The 11151-nt window shown below is 42.1% G+C and overlaps 1 protein-coding gene across 1 annotated transcript in view; it reads right to left on the bottom strand.

The window, feature by feature from the left end:
• Positions 1–416: 416 nt before the first annotated feature.
• The window catches only part of FGD2 (FYVE, RhoGEF and PH domain containing 2), a 25713-nt gene continuing 14978 nt past the window's right edge, over positions 417–11151 (bottom strand). Inside the window, exons 9-10 of the mRNA XM_044675293.1 lie at positions 642–721; positions 417–531 (exon numbers count right to left, since the gene is read on the bottom strand). Coding sequence (XP_044531228.1) covers positions 417–531; positions 642–721 — 195 coding nt within the window. The remainder of the gene's footprint in view (positions 532–641; positions 722–11151) is intronic.

Raw genomic sequence — 11151 nt, 5'->3', positions numbered from 1 at the left:
AAAAGAAAAGAAAAGAAAAGAAAAGAAAAGAAAAGAAAAGAAAAGAAATGAAAGGAGGAAAGGAAAGAAAAGGAAGGAAGGAAGGAAAGAGGGAAGGAAGGAAGGAGGAAGGAAGGAAGGAGGAAGGAAGGAAGGAAGGAAGGAAGGAAGGAAGGAAGGAAGGAAGGAAGGAAGGAAGGAAGGAAGACACATCTCCCCCTGGTTAAGGAAAGAGAGTTGAGACAAGCACAACTACCCACTGTTTAAATGCCTGATAGCACCCATCTCCCTGACTCAGATGCCTATCCCTGGGTGGGTGACTGGCAAAGAGAAGGGAGTCGGGAGGAGCTCAGCCAGAGGCCTCGGTTCAATTCACTAGGCAGAGGGAGAGCAAGGTCCCAGAGGAGACAGTCTGTGGATCTATTCATGAACTGGGGCTAGCAGGCTAGAAGGGCTGGAACAAGGTTCTCACTGCCTTCTTCTCCCCAATCCCAGTTCCCAGGCTGGGTGAAGGGTGTTACCTGGATCCAGGTATTCATTTCTTCCTGAGACCTGCCCCAAAATAGACATATCCATTAGGGGAAATTAAGCCCCCTCTCCCCATCTCCACCTTCACCCCTCCCCATCCCCAGGCCTTATAGGGAATACTTAAGATGCCTTACTGGGCTTGAAGTTCCAGGGTCCTCTGTTTTCCTGACACCAAGAATGAGTGAGGAAATTCCACATCGTTCAGTTCTCGGACCTGTAGGGAAAAGAAGAATCATTTGGGAGCAGCAGCAACAAGGAAACCCACTGGGTGCACAGGATCATATGAAGTTTGGCCTGGTGGGAGATAATGCGACTTGGAGACATGGTCGCTGTTATCCAGGCCACTGCTGGACAGATGCCCATATAATTGACCTTCAAGTTGGACAGAATTCTAGAAAGTAACTCTACAGAATCACAGAATTTCTGAATTGGGAGGAACTTCATTGGGACTGTAGTCTGACCCAATATACAAAATAGAATCTACCCACTATAATCCACCAGCTTCTGATTGGAGACTTCTAGTGAGAGGTAGCTCCTTCCATGTTTGGACAGCTCTAATTATGAGGAGGTGAGTGGCTAGGTGGCACAATGGTTAGAGTGCCAGACTTGGAGTCAAGGAAGATTCATCTTCCCAACTTTAAATCTGGCCTCAGACACTTATTAGTTGCGTGACCCTGGGCAAGTCACTTCACTCTGTTGGCCTCAGTTTTCTCATCTATCAAATGAGCTTGAGAAGGAAATGGCCAAGCAGTATCTTTGCCAAGAAAACCCTAAATGGGGTCATGAAGAGTCACACAGGACTTAAAAATAACTGAGCAGCAACAGAAGGAGAGGACTTTTTCTGATTGGCCCTAGAGAACAGAACTTGGAACAGTGGATAGAAACTGAAGGGAGGCAGAGGGTTAGCTTAAAGGAAAGAAAAACCTTCCCAATAATTGAAACTATCTGAAAATGGAACAGGGTTGCTTCGGAGTTCCTTGTGGTGGGGTCAGGGTGGTGGCGATGGATCATTGATTTGCTTGTCATCCCCTAAATGCTCCTGCCTTCCTTCTCTCTGCTATCTCCATTTTATCTCATTATCTTTTGTTTGTACATAATTAATCTTGCAGAATTGTTTGCATGTTGTCTCTCCCCTAGATAGTAAGCTTTTCGAGGGCAGGGGCAGTTTATTTTTTTCTCTTTCTTGGTACCCCTAGTATTTAGCACAGTGCCTAACATAGTGTGTTGTTCATTCATTTTGCAATCGTGTCTGACTCTCCATGACCCTGTTGGGAGTTTTCTTGGCAGAGATACCACAGTGGTTTGCCATTTTCTCCTCTGGCTCATTTTTTTTACAGAGGAGGAAACTGAGGCAAACAGGGTTAAATGACTTGCCTAGGGTCACCCAACTAGAAAGTATACAAGGTCAAATTTGAACTCAGATCTTCCTGACTGCAGACTCAGTGCTCTATCTAATGTGCCACCTAGCTGCCCCTTGCATATAGTAGTTGGTGCTTAATAAGAGTTTATTGACTTGATTTGATGGGCTTTAGGCATGAATTGAACCAGATGGCTTCTGCGGGGGGAGAGGGGGGAATCCTTTCTAATAAGTCTATCATTTTGGGAGTCTAAGTCCAGGGAAATAAGATATTGTATAAAAAGCACACAATATCTTATATCCAGGTGGACATGGTGGATAGAGTGGTTAGTCTGGATTCCAGAAGCCTTGAATTCAAATCCAGCCTCTCATACTTACTACGTGACTCTAGGCAAGTCACTTAACCACTGTTGGCCTCAGTTTCCCCATCTGTAAAATGAGGATAATAATAGCACCTACCTCCCAGAGTTGTTGTGAGAAATCTAACCAGCTTTCCAAATGCTCCTCTGAACCCTGGTGTTTGGGGCAATGTGAGTATGTGGGCCTGTGAGAACATTTTTATGCTAGTGATATTTTCCCTTTTGGAGATACAATAACAAGTAGCATTTATATAACACTTGAGGAGTTGCCAGGTGCCTTACATGTTATCTCACAACAACCCTAGGAGGTAGATACTGTTATTGTCTCCATTTTACAGGTGAGGAAAGGGAGACAAGAAGTTAAGTGATTTGTGCAGGGTCACACAAGTAATACATATTTGAGTCAGGATTTGAACTCAAGCCTTTCTGACTCCAAGGCCAACACTATCCACTGGTCTACCATGATACTCTTTTTAGAAGGTAAAATGTCACTAGCATCAAAATTTCTCTATTAGACAAATTATACGTGGATTGAATATATTTATTATATGTGGTGACATTTTTTTTTGGCTTGAAAATAGGCTTAAATTTTGCTTTTTTTGTTCCAACATTTCCCTAGCTTCTCTGTATTCTTTTTTTTTTTATTTTTTTTAAACTCTTACCTTCCGTCCTGGAGTCAATACTGTGTATTAGTTCCAAGGCAGAAGAGTGGTAAGGACTAGGCAATGGGGGTCAAGTGACTTGCCCAGGGTCACACAGCTGGGAAGTGTCTGAAGCCAGATTTGAACCTAGGACCTCCTGTCTCTAGGCCTGGCTCTCAATCCACTGAGCTACCCAGCTTCCCCCACTTCTCTTTATTCTTGAATATTTCATTCTTCCAGCCCCTCCCAACCAATATTTATGGATTCCATCAATATATTTCAAGCCCAAGAGCTTCTTGTGGCCAATTTCATTTGAGAAATGCTGCTCAAAGAAGTTACTGGGCAGACAAGAAGACCACCCATGATGTTTCCCTCAGGAAGAGAAGGGGGAGGGCAGGGATCAGGGACCAGACTATGGAGTCTGGGAGAGGAGGAGGCCATATTTCCTTGGATGACTTCCTTGTTTTGACTTTATGTCAAGCTGGTTCCAAACCACAGGCACAGGTTCTTGAGCCAAAGAAGATACAGGAGGGACAGGAATGGATGATTTTCAAGGTTCTTCCCAGCTCTGACATTTGCTGTTCTAAGGCATTTCCCAGCTCTGACATTTTCTGTTCTGTGTCCCAAGACACCTCCAACCTCTGGTATTCTGTTCTATGCTCTGACATTCTGTGTTTTAAGACATCACCCAGTTCTGACACTTTTGTTCTATGTTCTGATGTTCTGTACTTTAAGGGCCCTCCTCGTGCTGACATTCTGTGAGACACATCTTCTAAGATGAACAACAGACATCAGGATTATCCTCCTTCCTTCTGCCTGACATATGATATCCTCTCCAGGAGAGGGCAGTGTGTTTGCACCGAGGGTGGGGATAGTGAAACAGAGAGAGGGACAGAAGGAGGGAGAGAAGGGTGTGTGTGTGGGGAACAGAACGAAAAAGAGAGAGAGATGAGACAGAGACAGAATCAGAGAGAGAAAGATGAGAGAGAGAAGAGAGGAGACACAGAGAGAGACAGAGAGAGGAGTCAGAGACAGAAACAGAGAGAGAAAAGGGGAGAGAGAAGAGGGAGGAGGGGGAGAGAGAGAGGGGGGAAGGGAAGAGAAGAGAAGAGAAGAGAAGAGAAGAGAGATGCATAGGCACATAGGTATAGTTCAGTGATTCCCAAAGTGGGTGCTACTGCCCCTGGTGGGTGCTGCAGTGATCCAGGGAGCCGATGATGGCCACAGGTGCATTTTATGAAAAAGGTAGAAACATTAATACATATATCTTTCCTATTAATTGCTATTAAAATAAAAAAATTAATTTCCAGGGGCTAAGTAATATTTTTTCTCAAAAGGGGGAGGTAGGCCAAAAAAGTTTGGGAACCACTGGTATAGTGGAATCAATGAGCTCAGAGAAAGCCACAGAGACCCACAGACAGGGAGGAATATTCATACATATGCACCATAAACATTTCCATGGACATCCCTGCTTGGATGTATATTTAGAGATACACTCAGAGACACGTACAAGCACAGACACAGACAGAAACACATGGAAAGAACAGATTTGGAGAGAGACACACGCAGAGATGTTTTGAGATGTACACAGCCAACATATTCCTCCAACACATATACCAATTACTTACACACACAACCAGATTTAGAATCAGGAATTCTAGCACCTGGGACAGATTCCACTGAATGGGAAATGGGAGGAGGGGTGCAGTGAGAAGTGCTATCAGAAGCTGATGCTGGGAGAAAGTTAGACCAGGATGAAATCTCACACTGAACCCCTTTCCCTATCCCTGAATTCCTAGAATAATACTCTCCAGGGGTCTCCCTTCTCCTCTAAACTCTGTTGAGGTTGGTAGAGGAAGGGCAAGATCCTCCAAGATACAGGGCTAGCAGACTCTGGACCACTGAGGGGATAAGTGTGAAGCCTCATCTAAGCAATAAGAGTGTTTTCCCCACTCTATATTGATATCCAAGACATCCTAGTTAGCTAAGTTGTGTCTATGACTCAGAGATACATTTCTCATCAAAACTCATCAGAGTGGGGCAGCTGGGTGGCTTGATGGATTGAGAGCCAGTCCTAAAGATGGGAGGTCCTGAGTTCAAATTTGACCTCAGACAACTTCATAATTTTGTGACTCTGGGCAAGTCACTTAACCCCCATTGCCTAGCCCTTACTGCTCTTCTGCCTTGGAATGCATAGTATTGATTCTAAAATGGAAACAATGGGGTTTTTTGTGTGTTTTTTTAAACCCAACAAACTCATCAAAAAGAATGCTTCAGCTTTGGTGCTTAAGCTTCCTCAGAACCTTCAGTAGACTCTGCTCTTCTGAGTGGAGGTTGGTCGTTGTGGTTATTCAGTAGTGTGCAATGATCTGTGATCCCATCTGGGGTTTTCTTGGCAAAGATCCTGGAATGGTTGGCCATTTCCTTTTCCAGCTCATTTTACAGATGAGAAAACTGGGGTAAACAGGATAAAGTGGCTGCCCCAGGGTCAACCAGCTAGTAAGTGTCCGAGGCCAGATTTGAACTGGGGAAGGCGAGTCTTCCTGACTCCAGGTTCTGCGCTCTATGCATTATGGCACCACTTTGCTGGAGAGTAGGAGAGAGGAGTAAAAACTCCTTGACACCAGAGAAAGAGGGTTTGGAAGCCCAGGACACTCTTCATCGCCCATCAGCTGAACACTCTGGATTCCTCTCCACTCTCATCACATCTCCTCTCCACCCCAGGCACATTCTCTCTCCCCCACTCTCTAGGTCCCTTTTGTGCTTATCTACATTAAATTATAAGCTCTCTGAGGGCAGAGATTATCTTTCTTTTTTTTTATTCATCTCCTAGGTTTTTAGCAGAGTACCTGGCACCTAGTAGGTACTTAAGAAATATTTCTTGTATTATACTGAATTCCTGAAAGTGTTCTCTGCACAAAATGACCTTATGTTCTATCCTGGGTATGTGTTCACTAGAAGTGCTTCATTTTCCAGAAGGCTAAGGGTTGACTTCAGGAAGAAAAACCTGAGCCAAATTGAGAGCAGATAAGCTTCCTGATAATGATTTACAGCCTCTCCAAGAATAGGCAGGCAGAGCAAAGCCCAGAAAATGCCAAGCTGAGATGCCCATTTGGTGCCAGCTCCGGGCTCACAACAGTAGCCAACAGGTCTTGCTCCTGACACTCTCCATCTGATTCACAGTCAACGTGGTTTATCTTGGGCTCATTGTGTGTTAGGTCTGGCACAGAGCAGTACTTTCGGAGGTTAAGGTAAAGTGCCAGGTCTGGGAGAAGGAAGCTGGCGGCTGCCTCGGATGCAACAAGGCAGCTTTTAAAATTCCTTTTTTATAAACACACATGGTTTTATTATAACAGGAGGTGGTGAGACAGGCAGGGCATAAATAATAACTCACATTTATATAGTATTTTAAACTTTGCAAAGTGCTTTTGCATAAATTACCACAGCATTTCTCAAAAATTGTGTTTATATCACAGTATTATTCTCCATTAAGGAAGAGCATAGTTGGGAGCTTTTGCATGGAATTCCAAATGTGTGTTGCTTTCATTTCCCAGGATACTGCTGTATTCACATGGGACTGCAAATGCAAGTTCCCTACATCTCAGAGGACACTGGGCAATTTCTTTTCTTTTTAAATCCTTACCTTCTGTCTTGGAATCAACACCAAATATCGGTTCCTGTACAGGCAGAACAGTAAGGGCTAGGCAATTGGGATTAAATAATTTGCCCAGGGTCACATAGCTAGGGAGTGTCAGGGTCAGATTTGAACCCAGGACCTCCTATGTTCAGGCCTGGTTCTCTATCCAATGAGCCACCTAGCTACCCCAACATTGGGCACTGACTGTCTTTCTCTATTCCCTGAGCCACCTAGTTGATCCTTTCTCTATTATTTTTGAAGTTACAATCATCCTTTAAAGTCGCCTAAATTCATAATTTCTTTGTCAACCTTGACTCACTCTCTCATTCCATATAGCCAACTTGTTGCTAAATTTTGTCATTTTTATCACCACAAAATCTCTTGCATATACATATATGTTAAATATATATTAACTTAATATACATACATATATATGTGTGTATGTGTGTGTGTATATATGTATATATATGCATATATATATAAATAAAACTTAAAAAAAACCCAACTCATCTTTCATCTTAGAATCAATACTAAGGGGGTTTAGCTAGAGATGGGAGTTCCTGGGTTCAAATGTGGCCTCAATTACTTCCTAGTTATGTCACCCTAGGCAAGTCGCTTGACCCCCATTGGCTCACTCTTACTGCTCTTTTGACTTTAGAACCAATATATATATAGTATTGATACTAAGATGGAAGGTAAAGGTTTTTTTTTTGAAAGAATCAATACTAAGTATTGGTTCCAAGGTAGAAGAACAGTAAGAGCTAGGCAAAGAATGTAGGGAGGGTTGCCTCCTTAAGGCTTAAACAGAGAAGGATCTTAAGCTGTGCAATTGGAGAGATCTTTTTATCCTACAATTTCCACCCCCACCCCTTACCTTCTGTCCTAGTATTAATTCTAAGACAAGAGACCTGCAAGGTCTAAGCAATTGGGGTCAAGTGACTTGTCCAGGGTCAGTCACACAGTGGAAGTGTCCACCTCACTGTCTCTATAATAGACTTTTGTTTGGCTTCCCTGCCTCCAAACCCTCTTCTCTCTAATCTGTCTTCTGCTCAGCTGCAAAAATGATTGTCTTAAAGCTTAGGTCTGACTATGTCACTTTCTAATTTCGATAAACCCTATTGGTTCTCTCTAACTTCTAGAGTCAAATCTAAACTCCTTTATTTGGCATTTAGAGCTTTTCATTATGTGGCCCTTACCTCGCTTTGGTAGTTTATTCTTCTTTATATCTTTGCCCTTCTGTTTTAGAGTTTTTACTAGGACATAAAAGAAGGACTGAAAAGAAGGAAAGAAGTAAACACAGTGAGGAACAGGTACCATGCACTCAGGGACACATAGTGGATGGTTGAGGAGATAAAGCATTTGAAGCGACTGCCCTTCTATCTTCTGGAATTCTCCCTGGGCTAAAAGCAGAGTGATCGATCACTTTAAAGGTTGAGGGGAATTGATTCTGTCTAATAAGGAAGAACTATTGACAAGTAGAAATAACCAAAACCTTGGATGGAAGTGATCATCCCATCTGAGAATCACACGTGAACTCCCCTAAATTTGGGAAGAGTAGATTTCAGTTAGGAGAAAAGATAGGTAGGATCTCATGGCTGAAGATTCTACAGGGACGCTGGTTCATCAAAGAGATAAGATGCTCTCAATAATGAAATTCTCACTAGATAAATTATTCCGATAAAGAAGAAAAGGGGGAGTTTTCTAAAGATACTGATGGAGATAAACAGTTCAAATAACTTGGACCTTTTCAAGGACAGAAGGTGAGGGCAAGGTGAGGGAGGTAATATCTTCTCCTAAAAGGGCAGTTAAGTGGAGAAGTGGATAGAGTGCCAGTCCTAGTGACAGAAAGATTCATCTTCCTGAGTTCACACTCAGCCTCAGATATTCACTAGCTGAGTGACCCTGGGCAAATCACTTAACCCTGTTTGCTTAGCTCCTCATATATCAAATGAGCTGGGGAAGGAAATGCCAAACCACTCCAGTATCTCTGCCAAGGAAACCCCAAATGGGGTCACAAAGAGTCGGACATGATGGAAAAATGACTGAACAAAAACAAATCACCCCAAAAAATGGCATGGTCCTGGAAGAATAGGGGCAGAGGTTAATCTCATAACGAGTTGAAGCTCATGATATATGATAAAGGCAATAAAGGGAGAGGACTGACTTTAAAAAAGCTATTCTAGGGGCCAAGAGGAAGATCAAAGAAGGGATAACTTGTCGTTCATGGGAACAGTGATGATGAATGATGGAAAGAAAGTTGAACTACACAACTCTTATTTTTCTTCCTTTTCTTTCTTATACCAAAGAGAATGGTTTTTTACCCAGGAAAGATGGAACAACAAAGAATCTGAAACTCAAAATAAGTAAGGCCATGGCAAAGCAAGCACCTAACTCCTCTCAATGAGTTTGAGTCAATAGTCTCAAACAAACTACATTCCTCAGGAGATAATCCATAGATCTGATTGCCAAATCGCTAGCGGAGAGATCTGAAAAATCCCAGAGAATGGGATAGGACCGGAGATAAGAAAGCTTTGTCCAGATTATTGGGAAAAAAGATAGATTCTTCAAACTATAGCCTAGTGAGTTTGACTTGACTAATTCTAGAACTCATTTCTAAAGGAGTTCTGGAGTACTTAAGAAGGGAAGGTTTTAGCACTAAATAGACATCACTAGTGGTGTATATACTAGTGCTAGTTTTGCATACATCCCCTCCTCTCTTTGATCTATATGTAAGTATGGGAGAGTATGTTTAAGCAGGAGACGAAGGAGAGTGTTTTGCTACTGTTATTCTGGCTATCTCCCCACTGGCGACCCTTGGTTTGAGATAATTGTGTCTACTGGAAATGATTAAACCAATGAGGGCTTAGCTTTACATATAGACCCACTGAATAGTATTACTATTCATGCTACTCACAAGCCATGTCTATTGTTGTCGTTTAGTCGTTTTGGTCTCATCCAACTCTGTGACCCTACTTGGGGTTTTCTTGGCAAAGACATTGGAGTGGTTTGCCATTTCCTTCTCTAGTTCATTATACAGATGAAGAAAATTGTGGTCAACAGGGCTAAGTGACTTGCCCAGGGTCACACAGTTAGGAAGTGTCTAAGGCCAGATTTGAATTCAGGAAGATGATTCTTCCTGACTCCATGCCTGTCACCTAGCTGCCACAAGCCACATCTATGTATTCAGACAAATTCTACTCAAATATATCTTACATTTGTTACAAGATGTAGCTTGTTGGGTAGAGGAGGAGGGAAGACATATTTGGAAAAGAAGATGATATAAAAATAAAGGATAGCAACATGTTAAATAAAATGGAGGGGCCAGAGGAAATTCTCACCTTCATCCCAGCCACATCGATTCGGGTCCTCACCTGGAACTGAGCCCCAACCTGGATCACCTTAGGCACACAATACAGCAGCATATTGTTGAACTGATAGAGGAAAGGATATGAAGTCACTGTTAAAATAATAATAACCAACAGGAATTTAATACTTTAAAGGTTTACATATATTATCTCATTTGAGTCTCACAACAACCCAATAATGTGGGTAATGTAGGTATATATGCTTTTTTTCCCCTAACCCTTACCTTCTGTCTTAGTATCTTTCTAAGACAGAAGAGAATTAAGAGTTAGGCAATGGGGGTTAAATGACTTGCCCAGGGTCACACAGCTAGGAAGTGTCTAAGACCAGATTTGAACCTAGGACCTCTCTTCTCTAGGACTAGTACTCTACCCACTGGGCTATCTAGTTGCCTATATATGTAAACATAATTTTATCATATTAATTATATAATTAATATATTAAAATTATGTATATAATATAAAATATATGTATATACATATATATAAACCTGGATGTATGATTTCATTAGTGTAGGGAACTTCTATAGCAGAAATCCCTTCTCCAAATGTAGATAAAGCAAATGTTCTGTAATTTATCATTTTAAAAAGTTGACTGGAGGGATTGGGAGCAAGATATCTGCCTAGGGTCACATATATGTCAGAGATGAAATTTGAACTCAGTCCTTCCTGACCCCAAGCCCAGCTCTCTAGCCACTAAACCACACTGTCTCTAAGTGCAGGTATTAATATTCTCCTTTTACAGATGAGGAAAAGTGAAGCCCAGAGAATTTAAGTGACTTATCTAAAGAGCTCATGCCGAGAAGCAGTAATATCTGGAATTTATATGGTACTTTAGGGCAGCTAGTCAGAACAGTGGATAGAGTCTTGGTCCTGCAGTAAGGAAGATTCATCTTCCTGAATTCAAATCAGGCCTCAAATACTTACTAGCTGTGTGACCCCAGCCAAGCCACTCAACTCTCATTGCCTCAGTTTCCTCATCTGTAAAACAAGTCAAAGAAGGGAATGGCAAACCATTCCAGTATTTCTGTCAAGAAAACCACAAATGGGGTCATTAAGAGTCAAACACAACTTAAATAACTGAACAACAATATTTTTGTTTGAGGGGGTAACTGGGTGGCTCAATGAATTGAGAACCAGGCCTAGAGATAGGAAGTCCAGGGTTCAAATCCAGTCTCAGACACTTCCTAGCTGTGTGATCCTGGGTAAGTCATTTAACCTCCATTTCCTAGTCCTTACTCCTCACTCTTCAGCCATAGAATCAATACAATTAATTCTAAGGTGAAAA

Source organism: Gracilinanus agilis, chromosome 4 (assembly GCF_016433145.1).
Source record: "Gracilinanus agilis isolate LMUSP501 chromosome 4, AgileGrace, whole genome shotgun sequence".
Classification (NCBI taxonomy): Eukaryota; Metazoa; Chordata; class Mammalia; order Didelphimorphia; family Didelphidae; genus Gracilinanus; species Gracilinanus agilis.
Note: the sequence above shows the minus strand (reverse complement) of the source record. Positions and strands in the feature narration are given on the sequence as shown.